The sequence below is a fragment of the Anopheles stephensi genome, chromosome 2 (assembly GCF_013141755.1).
Source record: "Anopheles stephensi strain Indian chromosome 2, UCI_ANSTEP_V1.0, whole genome shotgun sequence".
NCBI classification, from domain to species: Eukaryota; Metazoa; Arthropoda; class Insecta; order Diptera; family Culicidae; genus Anopheles; species Anopheles stephensi.
The window spans coordinates 56,515,801-56,541,572 of NC_050202.1; the positions used below are offsets into that span (position 1 = coordinate 56,515,801).

General features: G+C 46.9%; 2 protein-coding genes across 2 annotated transcripts; both read right to left on the minus strand.

The window, feature by feature from the left end:
• Position 1: 1 nt before the first annotated feature.
• Positions 2-1,336, minus strand: LOC118502963 (actin-3, muscle-specific-like). Its single transcript, XM_036035727.1, has one exon. The coding sequence runs from the start codon at positions 1,219-1,221 to the stop codon at positions 91-93; it is 1,131 nt and encodes a 376-aa protein (XP_035891620.1). The 5' UTR covers positions 1,222-1,336; the 3' UTR covers positions 2-90.
• A 3,323-nt stretch (positions 1,337-4,659) lies between these two features.
• LOC118502952 (mucin-5AC) lies at positions 4,660-25,465 on the minus strand. Its single transcript, XM_036035709.1, has 8 exons — positions 23,404-25,465; positions 10,253-10,400; positions 9,991-10,167; positions 9,699-9,907; positions 8,366-9,602; positions 8,155-8,267; positions 6,377-7,276; positions 4,660-5,938 (listed from the first exon to the last, which is right to left on the minus strand). The coding sequence occupies exons 1-8, from the start codon at positions 23,554-23,556 to the stop codon at positions 5,798-5,800; spliced, it is 3,078 nt and encodes a 1,025-aa protein (XP_035891602.1). The 5' UTR covers positions 23,557-25,465; the 3' UTR covers positions 4,660-5,797.
• Positions 25,466-25,772: the final 307 nt, after the last annotated feature.

Sequence of the window (25,772 nt, forward strand, 5' to 3'; positions counted from 1 at the left end):
GTTTGTTTTATATTAAAATTGTAATTTTATTTTAATTTACTAACAGAACAACGCTTAACACATTAACAACAGGAACGATGAGAAGTGCACCTAGAAACACTTGCGGTGGACGATGCCCGGGCCTGACTCGTCGTATTCCTGCTTGGAGATCCACATTTGCTGGAAGGTGGACAGCGACGCCAGGATGGAGCCACCGATCCAGACCGAGTACTTGCGCTCTGGCGGAGCCACAATCTTCACCTTGATCGTGCTCGGGGCGAGCGCATTAATTTCGCGATGCATACGATCGGCAATGCCGGCAAACATGGTCGACCCACCGGACAGCACAATGTTCGCGTACAGATCCTTGCGGATGTCCACGTCGCACTTCATGATCGAGTTGTACACCGCCTCGTGGATGCCGGTCGACTCCATACCGATGAACGAAGGCTGGAACAGCACTTCCGGACAGCGGAACCGCTCGTTGCCAATGGTGATGATCTGACCATCGGGCATTTCGTACGACTTCTCCAGCGAGCTCGACGTGGCAGCCGTATCCATTTCCTGCGGGAAGTCCAGCGCAACGTAGCACAGCTTCTCCTTAACATCGCGCACGATTTCCCGCTCGGCGGTGGTCGTTAGCGTGTATCCGCGCTCCATCAGGATCTTCATCAGGTAGTCGGTCAGATCGCGACCGGCCAGATCCAGACGCAGGATGGCGTGCGGGAGAGCATAGCCTTCGTAGATCGGGACAGTGTGCGAAACACCATCACCCGAATCCATCACAATACCGGTGGTACGTCCCGAAGCGTACAGCGACAGCACAGCCTGGATAGCCACATACATTGCCGGGGTGTTGAACGTTTCGAACATGATCTGCGTCATCTTCTCACGGTTGGCTTTCGGATTGTGCGGGGCCTCCGTCAGCAGGACCGGATGTTCCTCCGGCGCTACGCGCAGCTCGTTGTAGAACGTGTGGTGCCAGATCTTCTCCATGTCGTCCCAGTTCGAGACGATGCCATGTTCGATCGGGTACTTCAGCGTCAGGATACCGCGCTTGCTCTGGGCCTCATCACCGACGTACGAGTCCTTCTGGCCCATACCGACCATCACACCCTGGTGCCGGGGGCGGCCCACAATCGACGGGAACACGGCACGCGGCGCATCATCCCCGGCGAAACCGGCCTTGCACATACCGGATCCATTGTCTACGACCAGCGCGGCAATCTCTTCGTCACACATCTTCGATCACACTACTGTACGTGTTCACCGCTGGCTGAAAAATGAACTTCCGAAGAGATAGAGAGCCACACAACGCACAAAAACAGCCGTCCAATGAGTACTATGATCGAAATGTCGAGTAGCATGTACCATTTATAGCGAATGCGATTCACGGGAACATCCCTTATCGAACCTAGGCGTTACACCTTTGGCAGCGAATGGGTACCGCTGTGTTGGTGCGTTTTATCAACGCGGTTTCCCGGGGCGCCCAGCTTATTGTGCGATCGTTGTGATATGATAGCAGTTTCGTACCGTCATGATGGGTGTATGGTATTCACCCTCTTATCGCAATACTGTTTCCAACGAAAAAAGAGCCAAAACCGTAACCGTGTACCACCGGAGGTAATCGGTGCAGAGTTTCGTAAAATTCGTTTGGAATTCACCCTCGTGGGTGGACACCAACACCAGCAAACGCATGCAGCACACACCGCGGTACGGACGAGTGGTCTACGGAGCAGCTGTAAACAAGGTATGGCGCGTTGGAGGAGGTCGACCCGAAGCATGGTTCTCTTTCCATAAAAGGGCAGGAAAACAGATACGCTAGACACAGGCGCACACAGGCAGACGGATGTGCGAACGGTGTGGTTAGAACGGTGGGAAAACCTCCCCAAACGGTGTCGATGTGTTTCGTGAGGCGGGATTGGACAACAAGTGCACTGACGTGTCAACCCTGGACGATAATCCGCGAATTGGTGCGAATTGGCGCGAATCGCTCGGTCCCAGTGTCTGCGTCTCCGGTCCGGTGTCATCGTCGAACTCATTGGACGTCCATCAACCCATGACATGGCCGATCATAACAAACTCATCAGCATTTTTCCCATCTTTAACCCGATCCATTCATGATCTCAGCAAGCCGGTTGGGTTGTGGTAGACGGCGACTGTTTTTCCACCTGATTTCTTCTTTCTCTCTCTCTCTCTTGTTCTCTCCCTCCTCGCTTTGTCGTTAAAAAACATTTCTATTTTAGCATTGCACCGTCAAACCCCCATCAACGGCACGCGCGTTCTGTGGACGTGTTGTAGTGGAAAAAACACAACATCAACCACTATGTATGTCGATTCGCACCTGTTGCAAACAACGATGCCCCGTGTCGCGTCACACGCGACGCGCTGTGGAAAAGTGAGATGAAATCAAATTCCTCATCTCACTCCATCGGTCGGAAAAACGCGACCCCGGTTCGGGTTGAAAATAGATTCTCCGCCGAACCGGCCGAACCCGCGCGCACCATCAGCGTGGAGGCGCCATGGAATTCCTCGTGAATGAATCGCCGACAAGCGGCGCATACTGCACGTCCATATTTGGTGATGTACACGGGACGCGATGCTTTTGGTGGTTTGGACATTTTCACGCCCTAACCTCCTGCCTGCCTGTCTGCATATTCAACCGGTAACCGGTAAGCAACCCAAAGCTCCCCCAGCGTAAATCTTATCTTTTTTTATCTTCCATTTTACCGAATTCTATCGTACGCTGGTAGAGCGTCAAAAGGGATTTGAAAAACTGTTTCATGCTTCCGGTTCCTAGCGTGGGGCAAGGAAACGATGATTCAAAGGCAACGCTTCGGTTGAGTAACGGCTGACCAGGAATTGTTTGTAAACACCCGGGAGATTCTTCCGTACGGCGCACGATATCCAGCAATACCGAGCAATATCTGTAATCGATTCTGTTCCGTGTTTCGTGTAGCATAATCGGTCACACTTTTCGCACCGCATCGTGTGCTGGCAAATCAGGTGATTGTCGACGTATACTACGACGGTCTAATCACCTTCGAACGTCGATTGCCGGCCCGTCGGCACGGTCTGTGTCTTATCTGGATCGGCGGGAAAATGCGCTACTCACTCGGGAGCATCATAAAACGTCCCACCGATGACGGATTGTGATTTCACAGCCGAGTGCCGAGCCCAGCTAAACGGTTGCCTACTACTGCGAGAGCAACGTGACCATATAAGGAGCCAATTTTGAAGAGCGTCCGAAGTGCGTTTATTTTTGTACGCTTCTTTGCAGGATTAATCCTTTAATTTGCTTTAATTTCGTTTGTCATAATTCGGGATAGGCGCTCGGGATTGTCTAATCAATGCCAAGAAAACATAATTCGCCATAATTCAAACCCCGATCCTAGAGCTATGGACAATTTCATCCGGATAGAGATAATTCAGCATTCGGTGATACCAACAGGGTGTAGATATCACAACAAAGAATTTAAATTATTTAGCGCCAATTATTAGCGCCAATCTCATGCTGACACACACGTTTCCCTGGAACGTTGATTTTGAAATCATCCCGCCATTATGCAATCTACCGTGGGCACATACGTCACCGCTAATGATAAGCTCCTCGTTCTTTCTCGTACCCTTTTATCGTTATCAAGGGTTTTGTTGTTGGTTTCTTTTCTCTCTCGAAGGCAATTCTGCACAAAATCACGTCAATTGCACATTTTACGATCTATTGCCGGTGCGAGCGGGTGGTACGTTTTTTTTAAGCTCTACAAACAGCAATCCAAACAATCGATGCGTGGTCTAGCTGCTTTGGTTGCTTCGTGTCCTCGTAATACTTGGCCGGTTCGATTGTTCCCTCACGCTGCACATTCGTTTGGTCCAACTGCTAGACGCAACTCTTCAATTCATCTGCTAGTACACTTGTTCCTGACACTGATAAGTTTTCGAATGCGGCGCGTGTGTAGAAGATTGCTTAAGCTACGCATGCATCGGGCATCGTACCGTCTTTATCGTGGAGGACATATATAATATTCATTTGCAATCCACAAGCTAATGGGAGATTTTAGCGAACGAGGACTAATGAAACTAAAAACTAGATGAATGTATCTGTGTTGTATTATTAAGTGCAACAAGTGTAATATACAATATCATTTAATCAGATTGCATACTTCCAGTTACAACAAATTATAAAGAAAATAAAACCTAAACCTGTTTTGTTCCATTTTAAAGACTTCCTTCCGGTGTGGCCACCATCCAATGTTTCAATCTTCTATTTTAACATGAATTGCTGGCAGAACGAAGGCCGTCGATATAGAGTTCATTGGTGAATTCGATATTCTGAATCCAAAAGAAATTATTAGGCTCATTTTAACTAATAATATTATACTAGATTTGCTTACCAATGTCTCAAAAATTATAAATTAAAGTTTTACAAAACAAAATAGATTTCAAAACGTTTTTACCGACCTCATATTGCCCTTTGTCGCCGACCGTTTGCTCAAGCAAGCCGACATTGCTATGTCGACATTACTATCCGATACACCAACCATCATCGACGTTTCGTTAGTCGACTTTGGATGTTTCATATCCATTCCACGAATATTTGCACTGTTTCCACATTTTAACAACTTTTTTTGCTAAAACACCATTTTTTCTTCGGATGTCGACATTGTACCGGCCACAACACCCTTATAACTTATACAGGGGTTTTTATTCAACAACTCGAATAAATTCTCTTCCACGAACAGTTCCTTCAGGTATTAAAAAATCCATCCATCCCTACTTTCTAGCAGCATTTTCATCATCATCAGCTCACTCACACGCTCAGCTCAGCCACAACCGAGGCACACACGCACACATAGTTACTATGTAGTTTTGATTAATTATCGTTTCAAACCGAGTTTGCATAGCTCTTAACCTAACCAGCTTCTCGCTTCTTCGCTCAACATTGCAGCTACTACTTACACATGTACGTACGAAATAAGCCCGAGCAAATAATATACTGAAAACATTTCAAATGCATGCACAGTGTGCTCTTCAATCCACTTTCTTCTTCCCCTTGCGTTTTACCATTACTTATTGTATAAGGTCACTTGTTGAATGCCTCTCCCCCAAAAACCAGGTGGCATATCGTTGCAACAAAAATACTATACATTCACCGCCCATTTTACCGCTCTCGTTTTGGCCACATTAAATATAGGTAGCAAATACAAAAGCAAAGACAACCGAAGGTAGACAGTTGCTTCCATCCTGGGCGCTCATTGCCGAATGGAGAGTGTCACTCAAACGGGCCATCCCTTCCTAACTATCGCTAATGTTTAAAATTCGTTGTATAGTGTCATACTGTTCAGTAGCTAGGAGGCGTTTGCGGGTGAGGGACGAGTGTGCAATTCAGCCCAAAAGAGGAAACGAACCGGACCCCCGTGTCCGTATTCCCGTCCCCACCAGTGGAATGTACTGAGATCACATGTAATACTAGTGCAGTTGCCCCTTGATGATTTTTCGTTTCGTTTCGCCTTTTTTATTGCCGGCCCACAAAGCACACAGCGTAGACATCATTGCAACAAGTCTTTTAATTATTTCCAAAAAAAAACAAGCACCCTTGCCCTACTTTTGATCCCTTATGAGGCGCATCAGTCACCACACATTAAGTACATCCGTTTTGCCTCTCATCTGATGAACTAGCGCAAATCCAGTACAAATATGCCGATCGATCGTTTAAAAACCTACACATAAATGACAGGAATGTGGTGTTTGCCTTCTTATACATGCACATATAAAATTCGGCGCCTAACACTAACATCGAACCACTGCTAGCGATTATTCGTTACAACTGCGTTGTAATGACGGATTTGCGAATAATGGTTGCCTCCTTGGGCTTGGTCGGACCAGTGACCACATCGGACGACACTAACCAGGGCGATATGTTGTCCATCGGTGAGGGTTTGATATTCTCCTTCATACGATCCTGCACCGCGTGAAAAGAGAACAACGGGAACAGGGATTTAGAAACCACCAACCATTTACGATATTAGACCTATTAGCTAATTATGAGATGATGTTCCACGGTTTTTGCGCAAATGAAAATGTTGGCAGGTGAGATTTGAGCTACTAAACTATTTTCCCATTACCAATCCCAATACTATTACAGGCAGTGCTTTAGGCGATTGCAAACGTTTAGACAAATCGGGTGCATACTTCACCTACAACAATAGCGTATTTACACAATATAACATGCCGCATAACCGCAACAAAACCAACTCTAGTGTTAGTAATCATTTACTTACCCGCCTTTGGTTGCCATTTTCCTTTTTCTTCATACTCTCCACCGTGCTCATCATAGTGATTAGTAATTTAACTTCGCTACAATAGTACAACCCCTATAGCACAGAAATTCAACACAAACCTTCAACGTTGCAGCACTTGCAGTGCCACTCGAGATGACCGCGGTAGTGGTGGTAGTCGTTGCCACCCCGTTACTATCAATCATATCTCGCTCGGCGGTCATTCCCGTCGATCCTTGGCGCGTTTCGCCATTGCTTACGGACGCTTTCAGCTCGCTAACAAGCAATTCGGCTTCATCCATCTTGAAAGGGTTACTGTTCTTAAACTCGGTCACCGAGGTAGCGACCGCTGGCTTAACCTTTTCTCCACCAGCTTCAGATAACGCATCGGTTAATAGATTCTGCTCGTCCTCGACCTGCCCACCGGCAGGTGGAGGTGAACAGGATGCGCTCGAAAGGTTGTGGAACGGGTTGGTCGATTTCGGTTGCACCGGTGACGATGGGTTGGACATGTTTAAGAACGGATTGTTCGCATTGTTTCGCAGTGGAGCGGCGAGCAGCATTTTGTCGATGTCCGATTCTGCCGCGGTTCCGTTCGCATCCACCGTAACCAACGATCCGCCGAGTGGTGACGATGTGGGCGAATGCGTTGGTACACTGATCTTCTCCACTATGCCACCTTTCTGCTCGGAGAAGTGTGTTACCGTGACGGTGTCGGTCGTAAGGGATGGTGCCGGTAGAGCGGCGATCCCGTTCGTAAAGGGCAGTGTGGGCGATTCGACTGTGCTCATCGGGCTTGGTCCTCCTGCCAGGCCACCACCGCCAGAAGCTGCGGTTACTGTCGTTACCGGTTGGCCCGGTAGGAAACAGCTGCTACTGCCACCCGCTCCTCCTGTTGGCGATGTAGCCGTGCGGGTCGGTGCTTTCGGTGAGGCAATCATGGTCGTAATCGTAGTATGGCTACTACCACCCGTAGGTATGGTCGTCGTGCCGGTTAGATTTAATGTTAGCTTGTCGCCACCCTGCAGTGCGCCACCCGGGTTTTAGGTGCAGATATAGTGGGTTTTTTTGTTTGTTTACCATTCATTCGTTTATACATTCACAGCCGGACGATACATGGGCAAGATTTCAAAAAAAAGGACACCGCAAACACGCACGCATACATTAAACCACAAAACAAAACGAAAACACATTTTACATATAGCAATCGTAATGCAAATGCATGGGGGGATTAGGAAGGTTTATCCGCAATGGGACATTTATAATGGGGGAAAAAAGAAAAGAAAAACAAAATAAAAAAGGACATCACAAAATGTTTTAAATATTAAAGGGAACAAAACACTAGCACACATATGATACACATAGCTCAAAAAATAGCTTTCTTAAGGAAACTATAATTATGGGCCTGAAAAGATCGAACGAAGAACAATGTTCGTCTGAATTTATCTTTAGACGCTACCAAATCAACTACCGAGTATGAATGCTCTCGGAAAAACATTGTTCTCTTTCACATCCTCTCAGGTCCCAATTTATACGCCATCGGGGACACAATCACAGGATAATTAAACGGTTACGGCAGACAAAATGCAGATCACAATGAAACAAAAATGCAGCCAAGGCACGACAGCGCACAGTTACACATTATGCTTAAACTAAAGTGCTTCGATGATATTTTTTGAATTTGGCGAATAGTAGGATGTGGATGATATGTCAGTGTAATGATACATCTTTGGCTCGTATGTATGATAATTTGTAGTGCGATCTAACATGATTGATCCTGTTTTATATTGCGCTTGTGCTTCGAATTATGTGTGTGTGTGGTGCAATTGATCATATGATTTGTGACCGGCTTTTGGCGGGATGGTAAGTGCTCACACCCGATCGCCAAAGCTATACGTACCACCGACACGAATGTTGCTGCATTCAACGACTCCGGACCCTCGTGTAGTGGCTGGCTCGGCACGTACAGCTGATGATTAGTAAGCTTCGGATGCAATTCTTCCTCAACGCGTGCTGCAATGGGTAAGCGTGTGTGTGGTTAGTAGTGCAACAGTGCTTATTGCCCGCCCCTTCCCAGAAAAGAAAATGATTTCGTCGCTTGTTTTGCTTACCCTTCAATATATTGCACTTGATTTGCCCTGGTGGCAATGGTACGCCACCACCCGCAGCAGCCGCCGCACTGTTCGACAGTTTGATCTGATTGTTCGGCTTTTCCGCGTGGGGTGACGTTGCCAGCTTCTTTAGCGTGTCGTTGTTAGTCTCTAGCTCGGAAGTCTTGTTGATTGTGATCTTAAAGCTACTAGCATCGTTCAGCTCGACACCGTGCAACGAGGGCGATGGGTCCTTGGCGATCGTTTTCAGCAGCGTATCGATCTGACTATCCCGATCGGACGAGGTTGTGGTGTGAATGCTAAATCCGGAGCTTATCGACGCCTTCCCAAACGAACCACCGTGATGATGGGCGGCTCCCCCACCACCGGCAAACCGTCCAAAGGTGCTCATTTCATGCTCAATGGCAGGAAGCTTTCCACCGTCATCAAACCGGCTGCTGGGCAGATGAGACAGACCCGCCTTACCGAAGGAACCGACCTTACTGCCGTACGCCACATCTTCACTAGACGAAATGGATTTGTTCGAACTGAGCGACGGTAGATTGCCATTCATCAGCCCCACCGACAGTAAGCCCGCGCCACCAATGTCCGAGGTGCTGCTGCCCGAACCCGGCATATGGTTGTGTATCACCGTGTTCGCGGATGGAGTCGATGTGCCGGAGGTGGAATGCTGACCCTCATCGGCGGAAGAACAGCTGGCGGTGGTGGCGATGTTGATAGCGTGACCGGCAGACTGCTGCTGGTGTAGCAGATCGGCCGTGGACGATGATGGCGGTGGTGCTTGCTGCTTTTGGCGCTCGCGGAGCACGTGCGACTGACGGCGGGCGAAGCGTTGCGATGGTCGCCTCTCAAACTGCACCGTCCGCCGGGCACGATTTTGCTGCGTGGTCTGAAACTCCGTCTTGCCCGAATACCGGAACCGGGAGCCCATTCGAAAAAAGTTCTGCCGTGCGGACGGCCCTTTCACCGGTGCCCGCAACCGGAAGAAGGCATGATGCTCGACCGCACACTTCCACAGATGCTTGCAGGCTTTCTCGTTGTGTAGCCGAAACACGAACGTGTGCTCCTGCTCACGTCCATGATCGTCGTCTTCCACGACAACCAGCGTGAGCTTCTTCTTCTTAAAGTCCAGCTTTCCGATTTTGGGCCAGAAGAACAAACCGATCTTCTGAATTCCCTCGAACACGAGGATTCCAGTCGGCGTCAGACCGAGATGATACTCGCAACCGTCTTTACCCTGCGCAGACAAAACCGGGGAGAAAGAAAATGGTTAACACCCTTTTGTTAGCCTTGCCGCGTCTGCCGGGGGAAAAAAACCCAGGGCTTTCCTTACCAAAACGGTATGCATATCGACACCGTACATATCCAACCATTTGACTTTGTTGAGGAAACTCGTTTCCGCTTGGGCGGGCGTTAGACCTCGACATTTCTTGTACTCCTCCAGTATCATGATCTCCAGCTCTTCGGTTTGATTCGGCACGAAGCGAAACTCCGATACGGTGGCCGCTGAATGTACGGTCTCATCGAAATCTCCCAGTTCCGCTGTAAACGGCACACACCAATTGTGTTAATCAATACGTTCAAAACAAACTGGGTTTGAACCTAACCATGCAGTCAATACGTACACTGTAGGGCTAAAGCAGCCAGCTCCGACGCCTGCGGATCGGGACATTCAAGTCTGCCATCCAGCAAATCTTGCTTCAGCTGCAGGAAAAACTGATACCGCGTTAGCTCTTCGCGCAGTGTGTTCGGTTCCGACGAGTAAAATTTGACCTTCAAGCGTAATGTGTATGGCGGGCCAACTGGAATAAAAAGGAAATCCGGAATTAGAAACATCTCTCGGCTAACAAAAAAAAGAAAAAGAAAAACGCAGATCAGTTTACTTACTTTTCACTTGCTTCTTTATCGCCTTGGTAGGATCCAGCCAATGCTTCACGTTGTTCGCATCGGTAAACTGTAGCCCGAAGTAATCTTTCTCGATCAGATCGAGAGAATAGAAAACCTGCTCGTACAGATCGCTGGCCATCGCCTTTTTCTGCAAGTATAATTAAAGCCGAAAATAGTTAAGCACTGCACCGAAAGCACATTCCGTCCATTAGACGCTTGTTGGTTTCGATTCCATATGGATGGTACACAACAAGTGCAATTAAACTTTCCCCCCAAACAACAACAGCATCGAAAAAGAATTGTATGTTTTGTCCGTACAAAATCACACAAAATTACTCTCCTGATTTCTTTTCACTTCCCAGCAGCTCGTATTATTTTAATTACTCCTGAAATGTGGATCGTGCACACCAGCCCCAATGGTCGCGGAAAACTTTCTTTCTTCCGACCGGGAAATTATCGGCACGGGTTTTCGGAAAATGTATCGATCGGCACACAAGCACGTACCCCGCGCGTATGCAAACAATTACATTATGCAACAAACAAAAGACACACACCCGGGAGTCGGGTGGCACAGTCGTCCAAAAATCAAAGCCCTTGTGCCCGCCCGTGTGGTTGTGGGAAAGGAGCATAAGAAACAAGTCTACTTATGATGTAGTTTGCTGGCCTCGTTTGCCTGCCACCAGCGGGGACATAACACGCACGTGTTTTAAGAAGGCATGTGCAGAAAAAAAGGCCAACAATGTGAAAGAGGCCCATAGCTGCCACCATCATCACACGTATAGGGTTTCTTCTCCGATATCGTATGACATATCCGCCGATACAAACTACGCCAGGAATTCGATTATTTCTGAGATTGCCCAGCCATTCCAATAACAGACTTGTAACAAAGCGTAGACATACTATGGCATAGTCTTTTAGAAATACCAACGATATCTCTCTATGTCTGTTACATCTAATGAGTATTTTATCTACACTCCTCCCGGTGGTCTTTTATCCACCGGAGATCTATTCACATGCAAATTCCGTCACATAAAGAAACAATTGAGAACTCGCATGCCCAAAGCACCACCAAAACGTGCCACAAGCGTGGTTAACTTCAAACCTTCCTCAACACTCTGCTACTGATCATCCATCCCTTTACAGATGATCACGTACATCGGAAAACTGCAACTCCTCTGCGCTGCGCTGTCCCTTTTCCCATAGCCATCCATCTCCATTGACACGACCAGCAGCAAGCAGGTAAAGATGAATTGATGAAGGTCAAACAGCGTTGTGTGCGCCCCAGTGCTTCTTCATGCGAAAGCGATAGTTGCTTAAAAAAGGGCTGCCCAATTTTCCAACACACTTATTGGGAAAAAAGATTGGTCCGGTCCGGTGTTACTGTTGAGTCAAGCTTAATGGATCGTACACAACACAACGGAGCAAAATGCTACACACACACACCTTTTGCTGCTGGCCTGCTAATCGTACTCTTCCTGTAAGTAGTCGAACGCGCTGCGACTGGCTATAATCGACGCATACGCTCCTCTTTGGCACTGATTGCTGCCTACGTTTGCTTCCATTTTCTTCCCGCCTTACACACCCAAAGTGGGAGTGAAAACATCCGACAGAACCACCGACGAGGCCCTCTTTTTCCGGTCATCGAAAGTGAGCCGTCAGGGGGGGGGTAAAGGGTGTCGATGGGAAACGGGTTCCTCGGGCAACCGCTTTCGTTTGTTCCATTTTTACAGCATGAGAAATAGAGGTCTGTCTGAAGCGATCTCACTGCATTGAGAGCCTTCGTGGATACTCGTGTTACTACCTACTCCTTAACTATTATTCACCCTGTAACCTCCCAAAGCTCAAATAACCAAACTTAGTGCAATTTAATACTGATACGTGCCCGTGTTACTGGATCTCCCTTTGGATCACGCATTCCAAATTCATCGCCGATGGTCAATGTCAATGACGAATAACGCTCAGCAGCAAGCCCTACGGCCCCAACAAAACAATGCTCATCTCATCTGCCACCCTCCTCTCATTGTTGTGCTACCGCGATCGATCGAGCAGTCATGAGTCATTGCGCGTGGCCGGCACAGTTATCAATAAACGCGCAGCCCATCGACAACGGCGACAAAAAGGGGCGGTTTAAAACGGTTCCATTTCGCACTCTCGTTGCCTCGCGCTCGTTCGTGACAGCCAAGCACATTCCAGCCATTGCTCAATGCAGACGCACACGCACACCCCGATCAACCCCCGTCAGAAAAGCGCGATGCAGCGACGGCTCCGTGTGATGATGTTCACGGGCTCCGAAACATTAGTGCGGTGATCGTAAAACCGCGTGACACCGTCGATGACACGCCGATATATGCTGACGTCACGCGGCAAAGATATATTTATAGACCTTATAAACTGGCCGCAGTAGCAGCCATACAATAAAGTCGTCTATGTACAGCCGTGGCATTGGAAAAGTGCGCAAAAAAGCACCACAATCGTCAGCGCTGAGGTAATCGGTTTTCGGGGCCAACAGCCGGCAGAGCAGCAGGCAGGAATGCAACTGCTCCAGTGGGCAATAAAGCCCAAAATCAAAACATCGGTTAAATAACTTAGCACGTTTGTTTTGCAGCTCGGTTGTCATTAAACGCTTTGGACGAACAGAAAGAAGCAAACAACAATTCTAACCGTGCCCCATTTGGTCAACAGAGTTTGTTTGAGCTTCGGTGCGTTACACCGATAGACGCAATATTTATAGATCCACACATAATAACTGCATTGCATTGAAAAAGCAAAGTTAAACTAGATTTCAAGTGACTAATGACGCCAAATTAGCTCGGCTCAGTTCAAACTATGGGACTAATTAATTGGAGCCATAACAGGCCGCGTCCTCCCTACCGGGGTATATTTGGCAATCGAAAATACAGTTTTATTTAATGACTAAATGGAGCAGTAAGACTGCAAGGCACAGTACGATGACCCGACGAAACTTACATCGCAGAAGCGTGCGGAGGCTAGATAAAAATCAAAGTAAAACACGCAAAATAAAAAACAAATATTACTCGGCTCGACGACGACAACTCGCAGACAGCGTTAGCAACATCAGGCACCTTGAAAGAGCAATGCAGCAGTACACACACACTACATTACTGTCGCCAAACAATGATAATGGTTGTAGGGGTAGATTTATGTAACGAAACGTTACGATACCCCGGTTAGTCTCGCCGAGAGGAATCCCCGATGAAAACCGCAACTTTTTCGACCACAATTACTTCACCAACCCATCAGCCGACTTCTTCTATAGCTGTCGCTTTTATCAGCCAAATGGAAGGGAGTGCATAGGACACCGGCCGAAAGAATCTATGATCTTTTCGTCAACGTCGGTGCCACAAACATTGCACGCGAACGGTAAAGTTTTGTGCAATAAAGTGTAATAAATCCCGGCAATTGGAGTCATCGTGGCTTTGATTGGAGCTATTTTACGGACATAAAGCAATTGGAAGCTTGCTGAGCTGCGATTGATGGTTTTGAATCGCAACTTAAAATTACATAAATAATTACCATCCACTTCATTCCAATTCAGAAGTCGCTCTTTGCCGAGCCTATCTATATCCACAAGCTTAACAATTAAACCCTGTTGTACTTCAATTTCTCTCCACACTTTTCAATCAGTTCAAACAGCACAAAACCATACAGCGCGCTCTTTTTCCCAGATAGATCTCCGGCTCACCCAGGTTACCCTGGCCAGGCCAATTGTACAACCGAGAACATGCTCGAACTCTACACGCTATCTTCCAACCCGGCAAATAGACGAAGAGAGCAGAAGGAGCTGCTGTGCTTGTTCGTCGCAACAAACGCGACACGCCAACAAGTAATGGTCGTGCTCGGTGTGTGTCTGCAGCGCACACACTAGAGCGCCGCAAAAAAAGGGGGTTATGTGATTTTGTGCAGCTCTGGCTGTCTCACCGTCCCCCAGGCTCCCAGCCCAAACTCCCAACCGAGAAGCAGAGGACCGATCTTTGTTTCTCCCAGTCCGTCGTCTTGGGGCTTATTACGGTGCACGTCGCGAAACATGCGAACCACCCCGCGAGATGGTATGATTCGCGAAAGGTTTCCCAAAGCTAGACCCCGCTGCTGGAGGTGATACAATTGCACCAGACAAACCAAATAGAGCACGGGGTGCGCGCGCGTACACACACACAGCATGCGAATGTCGATCGAACTTTGCGGTTGTGGGACGTCATCGGTAAGAGCTAGAGACCCGGCAAGCCATAGGAATAATAAACAGTACGAACCATAAATCAGTTCACCAGGTTGTTTGCTTTTCGAATTTATTACTTAAGATTTTACTTTGTAAGCCACCCAGCCTTAGCCAGCAACGTAGATTTGAAACCGCGATTCCGAGGTGAGTAACAATTACTACAACTAATTATTTTATTGGGAACGTTTACATGATCAAATAATAGCATGTTTGGTGACCTTTTGTTAGCTCATCCATCGACTTTTTGCACTTGGGCACAATATTGTCCATTACAAATGTTGGCGCGTTTAATGCCAAAAGTGAACCGGTACCGCCGATGCCAGCGGAGGTGAAAGAACCTCAGACCTAGTTACATTTTCATCTGGATAAACCACTTTCGAAACCCGTTTTCCAGCCGACCAGCCCAGCTGACACACAGTCACCCACCTCCCCCCACTCTGGATGACATTTGGAAAAAAGGCATCGAAACACGACTGGTCGAACGTGCTGCTGGCTGCACTGAGCGGGGAATGATTCTCAACAAAATCTGGCGAACTTGAAGCCAGCGCGCACAGCTTCTTGCACATTGTTTGACCGAATGAATAACAATTAAGGAAAAGAAACTGCGATATAGCTACGAAAGCACCAGAAGATATTCGTCATAATGACTCAACCCCTTAACATGATCAATTGTTTTGTTAACTCCACTATTGAAGGGTTTACCAGCAGGTGAATCATGATCAATTCGCACCAATAGAAGTTGCTTACCATTTGGCATGCACGTATGCTAATAAGTTGGGATTAATCACTCCAAACAAGCAGCGTTCCTCAAACCGATCGTATCTTTGTACTTCAGTAAACATGCAGCAACAGCAAAAAAATGCCTTGCCACTCAACAGATGACTCCACCACCGAGAAACAATAATTCACAGCTGACCTCACACATTTTCACCAGCGAAAAAAAAAGAAGACCAACGTGATGTGTCGTATCGCAGTCAAACATTTGATCAATTTAATTTCATTTTTTGCTCTCTGTCCATTTTAATCGAGCTTTTCATCATCATCGCGCGAGAGGGAACAGCGCACGCGCGGCCAAAGTTGTGAAAAAGTGTTACGGTGCAATAAAATAATCATCACCGGCAACCGTCATTAGCCAAACGCGCGGCGCAAGCTTCCACACACACATCACTTTCTACTTTTGGACCCCAAAACCGTGGACGGGGGCACGAACGACTGATAATAAACATGTAGCCCAAACCAGATCTCATACTGCTCCCGATTGCAGGCAGCGACCAAACCCCACCATGATGGCCTGATGGAAAAAGCATTCCACATGAGACGAACACCAGACCAGTTTGCACACCATTCCGGGGGTCAGTTTTGTGGATTCGGGGCGCCAGCGTGTAGCAAATTATTTTATATTTTCTCCAAATTATGCCACGGCACGACCTTTTGATCAAACACCTCAGCGCTCGACGGGGAAAACGATGCCAAACATGCAGCAGAGGGGGACACGGTTTTGGTGGTCCGACATCATCGTCTTCTGGCCGCCAACGGATTGCCCAAAAATTGATTCCAAAAATGCAGCAAATCTCACATTCAATTTTCACGTCCACACCATTTGGCTGGCCATTGGGAACAATCGCAAGTACCAACCGGACCCCGGTGGGAACGACTGCCGTGCAGAGATGTGTTTTGCGCAACTCTCTGTTGCACACAAAAGAGCGCGCACGAAATTATCCGCCCGAATGAGAATGCTCTCGGGAAGGGTCGGTCGGCGGAAAAGCATTGGCGGATCGTGTGTATGCACACCGTTTTGTTTCGTTATCTTTTTTTTTTTGCTTCTTCTGGTTGCTCACAGTTCGTAAACAAACGCCAAAAGTTACGTTTACCAGACCGGATGCATTAAGGCGGGTCGGTTGGCTGCTGATCGGTGGCGCTGACGTAAATTTTATAGCTATGCAATAAATCTGACGGCTGCGCTAGGGTTATTAGTCATAATTTATATATTTATGATAATATTACAAAATCGTACCACGAGGACATGAATCGCTTGAAGTGCTATATTTATCACTTCATTCTTATTAATGCCGATTCGTTTCAGCACGCTTCGCGAAGCGTTAATCACAATTTCACCTGCACGCGAATATGCGTCGTACAGACCAATTTTTCTGCACTGCATTAAGTGGAAAGAAAGCCGGACACCACACACACCGGACAAGCGTCGTCCCAAACACCCACCACCCACCACCTCGACGGGGAAATCCATTTTCCATCCAAAATTCAAATGTAACCTTACAACCCCCAGCTGAAGTGATGATCCAACGCGGGCGCCGTAGTTTAGCATAAGCGACGATACAAGACCCACGCGCGCTTCCGCGATCGTCCACACTTTTTCCACCCTCGCCTGGTAGAAAGATGACTTTCTACTTATGGAAATAATTACTGCTTTCGTTCGTGGGGTTGATGATTTGAAGATTTTGCCTCACAGAGGAAAAGAAAAAAAAATCCCCCAAAATTCATTGGCCAAGCCATCCTTCGGTGGCGGTAAAAGGTTAGACATTGAGTCGGAAAAACCTAACCATTCACCCCTTCCAGCGGAAAAGGGTATGAGGGCTCAGCCAGAGTGTAGTGATGCATCAATGTAAATGCAAGCGTACGATACAACCTGACGTACGATCAGCGCTTCCGACCAGCTCCACGTGGAGGGTAATTTACAAATATCCATTTTTTTCGCCTCATACCACACAATTGCATTAGATTTCATTATTTAAAACAACAAAAAAGGGGAAATACTCACGCAAGACGAATGGAAAATAAACCTTATTACATGTCTACTCACTATTTTCTTAGAAACTTCGAAAGATCAGAAAAACATCCCCAAAAAAAGAGTGAAAACAATAAGTAATGTGGCATGTTTTTCTTTTCAAAATTTTTCACATCAGATGCTATTGTTATGTCCAACAACCCTACACCAGTAAAGTCGCCTTAATAGCAAAACATAACCTTCCACTGGACACACTGGTCATTGTCGCTTTCGGGTTTGCAAGACTTTGTGGTATGAATGTGAAACGTTGCTTGCAAGCCCATTCAGTTTAATTTTTGTGAAATCGATTTTAATTAAGTTCTTCCTCACGGCTTCTGGCTTCTTGTTCCTCGTCCCCATCTTGCATAAAAAAAACCAAGACCTTGGAATCCACATTGTATGCCGTCATCTTTTTCACAGTGTGGCCGGCAAATAACGCTCCCCGATGCGAACTTATCAGCTGTAAAATCGCCTAACTGGCGGTTCGCATTCTCGGTCGCAAGTAGTGGTATGAATGGCAATCGGGTCGGTCTCTGATATTGATCACGTTACGGTATTAAAACACAGCCATCAAATTAAAGAAGTACACAGAAGTATGCACAACGAAACCTACATTTTTGTTTTTGTTAAGGAATAAAACTCTACAAACGAACAAACAAACGAAATTGAAGATTTACCATGGATAAAACAAACCGATGCCAAGGAAATCGTTAAGACCCGTTAGGGCAGCGGAACCGTGCCGAAAGGAAAATTGGTTACTCTATTTCATTGATCGGTCGAAATTGGGAGGCTAATGAAATTAATTGAAATTAAATTACATGCACCTATCAAACTGTTTGCTATTTTCCCCCAACAAAGCTAATGTCAATTTGCAAATTTGTTGAAGTCAGTAGCACAATTTTGTTAAGAAAGTATAAGCTTGTGCATTGTGAAAACATAGACTAATCTGGGTTGACAATAAGACTAGATGTCTACGACAGATAACTCAATTTCAGAAACCTCAAACAAGAATATTCCATTCAAGGTGAATTCTTTAAAAGTATTGCAAACCCTTACCAGACGACAAGATGCCAAAATTAGCAGGGACTTTAGCCAAGGCTGTCGAACAGAAATGGATAAGGTCCTCCGATAGAAGTTTGTCTAAAATTCGTTTCTTGTACAGACGACTCGCACACCGTCAAAAAGATATGTTTTACAAGACCTGTCAGCTGCTCGTTCTGAGGGATCGTCCCAGGGACAGCTTAGTCTCAGATGTGAACGAACGGTTTGTGTAACAATGTCCATCTTTTCCAGAACGTTCTTCACCGTTTAAGCGGATGTTCTGACAACTGGATTAAAGTTTCAGCCTCAGTTTTTCTCGTCCGTTTGAATTGAAAAAAAATGAAAGAGTCCGTACATCTCTGTAAGGAGGAGGTAATCTATCTCATTTTAAGCGTACTGATAGGTCTAAAGAGTAAACAGATCAGATATTACCAACCTCACTACTTCCCATTTCTTTGCTCAGAGATAAATCACGTATTCGACTGTGTTGGCTCTATAGCTCTACAAAATCAGCTGATAATATTGTAATACTTTGTCTGCAAATAACAGTTTTTATACAATAAAAAAACAAAGGAACTACTGGGTGGCTCATCAAATGAAGAAAGAATTAAAAAAGTCGTTTTTGCATATTACAAACTTTTTCCTGATATACGTGTGGTGCAAGCTCTTCAACACAGACCGATAAAGCTGTTCAAACATTCCCCTAATAAAACGAAACAAAAACGGGAACCATTCCTCACTGAAAACGATCCGCAAGCAAACAAGCAAAACAGCTTTAAACGCCCGTATCGTTCGTTTCACTCTTATCGCAAAGTCCACACAAAAAAGAGCATCGCCCAAATGGGACGACCGCCGAACCGTTTAGCAGTGCTAGATCATTTCCCCTGTCTTTCCTAGACCTGAAGGCATAGAAATGCGGAAAGCATCTAGAAGTCACCTTGAGAAGAATGTGAACGGTCGTTCGTGCCGGCCCACGGCGAAACAAAATGTAAGAGAGAAAACACATGATAAAAACAGCAAAAGCAACAGCACCCAGCTGCAATAGGAGGGAGCTCAAAACAAACAATCCAACCACCCGCCAGACAGCACACGGTTGTGCCCTTATGGGAAATGCTACAGGGAACTGATCCACGTAGGAAGTGAAACCCGCACCATCGAGATTGGAGGAAAAGCCCTCCCCATAGGAGAACAGGCGTCCGAAGGGAACCTCGAAGCTATCGCTAGGCTCGATCGTGCTGGAAGAGGCCGAAGAATGAGCCAAGGGGGATGAAAATGAGGTTTGAGATTTTAATAAACCAACAAACACTGGCAATTAAACTGTTATTATTCTCACCAATCGACGTACCGAGCGCGGTGAACCAGCCCTGCCCGGGGGCCGCCGGTTGCTCTCTCCAGTTGTTCCACAAATATTCAGCCGGTTTTTGTCCGGAAGATGAACGAATTACGCCATGGGGTATGGAAAAAAATGCGGATTGGCTTCGCTACGCGATGCCGTTGCCCGTGGCTCTATGCGAAGATGTATCGCTTACTTCCTTAAAAAACCCCAACTCTTGCTCAATCTTTGGACGGGTTTTCCACCATTTTCTCAATCACACTCTCGTCGGCTAAAGGGGGTTGGGTCGTACGGTCGTAGGGGAAAAGTGAGGTGCGGACTTTACCATGGAAAGCCTCTCGGCAGCCACTCACACCACGTTCGATGTTCGATTGTTGTACCATCAATGCTGGGAGTGGTTGAATTTTCGGTTGGCTGCTGGATGAGAAAATACGAATTTAATCCCAATTCCAGCTGCAGATACGCATGCGGAAGAAACTCCCTTATGAGCGTGAGTTCTTCCCCAGCAAATGATAGTCATGTGGAGATGATGATGATGGTGACACGCGTCGCTTCTTGGCTCTGATCCGCTTCTTGTGAATGGGAATTTCGAGCAGCATTTTCTGCGTTTCTGAACACACGATCAAAACACGACCAAAAGTAACCTCAAAATACCTCTCACGACACTAACACGACGTTACAGTTAAGTGCGAGGTGACGGCGCAGTGGTGGAATGCGAGGGATGACTTAGAAAAAAAGGGCCTCTAACGGGGGTTTGTCGTGTGATTTGATTGTTTTGGTGAGTGATGCCGGATGGATTGTTGTCACACACAGGTAGGCAGAAGTAGGGCCGAAATGAATGTCACAACCGTGTGCTGTGGAATAGGAAATGAATGGATTGCGCGTTTGCTGGAAGGTATAATTATGAGGAGGATGAAACCGATTCTCACCAGCAAGCCTGAGGAGCAGAATCAAACAGAAGAGCCGGCGAGAGCCAACAGCTGTTCACATAGAGTTTTTTTTTCTTTTTTGGAGGTAGTTGTAAGGCCTGATACTTCACAGGCAAGCACGCTTTGGGTTCAAATCTCGACCAAATCGAGTTGTGCAAGGTAAACACGGAGAAGAAGATTGTTAAGTAACACCTAACTCTCGGAAAGAATTTTCGTCTCGCTAGCACAAACCCTAAAACCTTTCCAAATAAATAAACACAACACAAATTCCTCTGTCACCGGCAGTATCGTGCCTGTCTGGTTGGTGTTGCTTCGTGTACCAGCTCCGACACAGCTGCCAGCGTGTTTCTAATGCCACGGTATGCTAATCAAAGGCTATACCGTTCTTCTTCGCCGTAAAAGGTTTGGCATTGATGCGTGCATGCGTGTGCACGCGCGCGTATTTGTGACACAGTGTCGACTTGGACGGTCTCCCGGATCGAAGAACAAAAAGACTTCCAACGGCGACGGCGACGAACCCGGCTCAAGTAAGCCGACGTCATCTGTGCGAGACTTCGGGGGAAAGAAATTCTTCTACCTTGTGGAATGCGTAACGTTATAAAGCTTTTGGGATGAAGGTATTCTGTAAGTGGGACAGCGACTTTTCGACCTCACTTTAAAACAGTTGTATCGCGCCAAACACCTTCAAGCAGCCAATCAATCCATCCGTGAGGCAACATTGATAGGGCAGCGCATAGGAATATTGCTAATTATTTGGTCAGCTGTAACTTTGTTGCCTGCTGTCGCTACATACAGCGCACAAAGCTTATCGAGTTCTACCACCCACCCGGGGCGCACACCTTGGCATTCCAGCTGGTGATAAACTGCATCGAGTCAATAGCTACAACTACTGTTTGCATTGTCGTCTCCATCTCTACCCACTCTTCGCTCCACCGCACAAAGTCGATCGTCAGGTTTCAAGTACCTTAATGCACGAGCTGCATATTATCAGCAATGGGTACTGGGTTAGTTCCATAGCATGGCCTCGCTGCGACAACGGTTTAAAGGACGCTCTTAATGAGCCACCATCGATAGCTGCCCGCTTTCGCGCGCTAATGACACCCTTAATCGAGCCGTATGGGTGATTCGCATGGAAACTTCTCTGATTATGCACGGGAAGGGTAATGAACACTTAATTCCACCCTAAAACATAAAAAACACACGCACACCGGGGTTGCTAACATGGAAAGGTTTGATGCAACTTCCGTTAGCGAGATGCTACAGTAGTACGTGCGTGGCTCTAGTATGCAAGTAAACGCATTTTACAAGCCTGCTAACATTTCGTTCAAACTAACTCTGTATGAGGTTAAGTCACGCCAGGATGTCGGTGTGCGCGATCATGCTAACATTATGCTGTGATCTATCGCACAGGCGGTTCCCAGTATGGGAAGTCAATGGGAAAGATGATCGTGTGTGCCCTAATTTGCACCCTTCTCCAAACGGAACGAGTAATGCTCTTGGCACTTGACCGACATTTAAAGCGCTTCGTTAATTGAGCGAGTTAAGGTGCCTTTGTTTTCGTGTACAGCATATGGTGTGCAGTACCGGGAGTACTTCTTGTAATCCCAAGCAGATGCGGATGCAGATTGATTGAGGGAACGCATGTAGGAATAAGCTTAAAGATGCTTGTAATATACAGCATTTGGTCAATATGCTCGATCTTATACGATGGATACATGCTTAGAGCAAATAAAGGAATTGTTGGTTTATGCAGCAAACCTTTCATCGGTTCTAGAATCAATCCTCGTTTCTATCATCAAAATTACCTCATGCTGGTTTGCTCTGCTCTTACATTAATGTTCCTTCGAAGTTGAAGTCGAGTATGGAAGGACAAAGATCTGGTGGGCTGGTCATGTCATGAGAAGGGTACCGGACGATCCAGCACGTAAAGTGCTTTAAGGCAGTCCACATAAACGCGCCTAAATGGGCGTCTCCAAGAAAAAACCGGCACATCTGCCCACCTGACAACTATGCTACAGTGTGAATGGTATTGAGGTCTTCGGAAACAGGCGAAGACCGCTAACCGATTTGTAAGTAAGTCAAGACCGAGACGAGACTTGTCAACAAGAGAATTCTAAGTTTACATAATTACTTTTTTCAATTACTATGTGAGGTTTGTTTGATTGTTTGTTGATAGGCACATTGAATTACTTGACTTGATTCATTTATTTAAGGCTTTTAGAATTAGGTTACACAATAGTGACTCCAAACAAGTAAACATTTATAGTACACTTTAAACACAAGACCGTTCCTTCGCGATATTCTATCGGTGTCCGATACAGAGGTATTCGATCAAACATTCTAAGTGTTCAAACATCGAACAACCCAATCCCGGAAACAGGTTCATCTTTCCAAATTCCACCAGTAATCGATACCAATCGTCGAAGGCCCTATAGACGACCCCCTTTCAAATACCTTTAGCTTCCTTTAGTAGCAGGTCACCAACAGCAAGTGATTAAAAACAAATATTTTACTTTAGCTTCCGTTACCTTCTCCTTGTGGTGGGCGATGATGACAAACCCTACAGCAAGAACAGCCGAACTAACAACTTGCTGGTACCGACCCTCTTATCTTATCGAACGTATTTACCCGAAAGCGACCGAAAAACGTGCACAGTAATGAAGGGCCCCAGTCCTAACAACCAGCCCGAAACCGTAGACAACGGCCAGACAAATGTTTGCAATTCCCACTGCTCCACCCCATTCGATAATGGAATGCGGGCAAGAAAAGTGCCCACATTAATGTCCACCCAAAAGCAAGAAAAAAACAAAAGGCGGACGATCAACTTACCGTAAGATCCACCGAAAGATCCGTGTTATCGAGCAGTATCACGCGACACGGGATCAAATTCTTGTTAGTCGGGATGCGCTGGGACTTGATCTGGCTGTCGACCGTATCGGCGGCAGCATTGCGCCCTTTGCGGCGGCTCAGAAATCGCAACATGTTGACGATCGCAATTCGCGTAACAGGAGTATGATTATTAATTTCGCAAAGTAGGGACTACCTTTCCTTTGCAACCTCGCGCTTTGTGTTACCGCCTTGACGTTGCTAATGGCGACGGACGGTACCTCGGGTCGGGCCGTTCATTCAAAGTGATTCTTTGCTGCCCCCGTTTTTCGCGTCCGTTCGGTCTCTGGTTTGGTTTGGTTGGTTTGCACCAACCCACTGGTCTGATCGATGTTTTCTTCCGCTTCTGCCTCTTCTCCGCGATCTCTTCGTACGTCGCACCGATTCCGGTTTCCTTCCTACCGTTCGAAGCTCTTCTTTTAGCTACTTCTGCTGCTGCTGCACACGTCACACAGTCCGACTTTCCGGGCAGGAGTTGAAACTCACGACACCCCTCACGACCCTTGACACGGTGGACTGGAGGGTATGGGTAAGGGGGTGATTGGTGTGGCTCAGTAGCAATACCCCCACTGCGTCTGCTGCTGCTGCACCGAAAAACGCAAGCGTGGGCTATATACCGTCCACCGGCGGTCAACCAGACCCGTTGGTGTTGGTGCTACGTACGTTTTCTCCCTTTTCGCGATATAATTTCGCGTACCTGCTGCACAAAACACACCTCACATACACTCCCCACCGCCTAAGAACGTTGCTAGGAGACACACTCACACACTAACGGGCGAAAACACGGGGTGGGAACTGGGAACTGGGGTCCCGCGGTTCACGAATCCACTTTTGCTTGATTTCTGCTCAACACGCACACACCGCTACGGCAATCAAGAACGGCCACGGCGACTTCGATGCGCGCAGGCAAACAAACCCGATCGCTCTTTCTTCTGGGCTTCTTTTCTTGACCAGCGGCATATACACACACTCACCGCGCCCCGTATGCAAGACGAACCGCACCAACACCAACACACACACACACACACGCGACACACACCAACCAATCTAAGCAGCCAGGTCAAAACTTCTTTACCACTCGCTTTCCATCCACCCCAGTAGGTGAAACCAGCTTTGGCTGCTACTTTTCGCTTCCCTTTTTTATCCTTCTTGCACACACGCACAACAGAACACGCTTTCTTACTCTCGCTTACTCGCACGCGGCTGAGTTGGAGACGCTGCCTGCTCTTGGTGGGTTGTTGGGCTACTCTTGATGCACCTTCACACACTTCTTTTCCTGTCGTTTTGCTTCCGCTCCTTACCTTCTTAGCTTTCTATACATTCACCTACACACACACACACACATTTAAACACTCTCGCGTGGACAAGTACAGACCGCACAAGAGTGGTGTTTGCGACCCGGGATCTTCTCTTCCACCCCGCGACACGATCGATCATTCATCGATCGGACATGGAAAAGCGTCGGCGACCAGATCCCGCAATGGCAATGGTGGCCCGTAGTTTCTTCTGGACTTTTCCTCCCCGTTCTGCAGCACCGTTCATTCTCGCCAGCCAGCAAAGAATGGGGTCGGGGAGGGGGCTCTCTGCGATCCTCAATCCCGATCACTAATGTGTGTCGAAATGGGTACGATTTGGGCCCCGAAATTGGTTACCTTCTTGCACTAAACCAATCGGTCACAAACAGGTGTGAGACGGATTCAGGTTCCGTACCTTGTAATCCAATTAGAATATGGAAAGCACACTACCTGTCAGTACAACACACGTTGGAGTTTTGGTTTAAATTTTACAAACAATTTTCTCGCACGAAAACTACACTCACAGCGGGAAACATTCGAGGGAAGAATTGTAAATTTGGCACCCAAGTTCAACGCAGCAGAACACCGGAGCGAACAAACATCATGGTTTGATGTTTGTTTTGTTGGTTTTTACTTGCACAAACTCACGAACGTTCGCGACCCAGAGCTCGACACGCTCGCGTCCAGTCATAGTACGAGAATGATTGTGTTTGTCGTTCTGTGCTGTCAGTTGTGCCTGTGTTTTTTTAACAGCCTCTCGTCCCATAGTGCATTGTGGCCGAGCTGTGGCCTACATTTTCCATTGCTCTCCACAACACAACGACAATACGGAATTAAATGCCCGTACTTTTTTATATTAAAGATAGATAACACCATAACAATTGTAGAAATGAAGGAAAATTTTTGTAAATGATTTATTTCAACAACAACACACACTGTATCACTTTTCTTTCAATTTTGCTTTCCAAGATCGAGAACAGTGGGAAGTCCAAATGTCAAACAAAAATTCAATTCCAC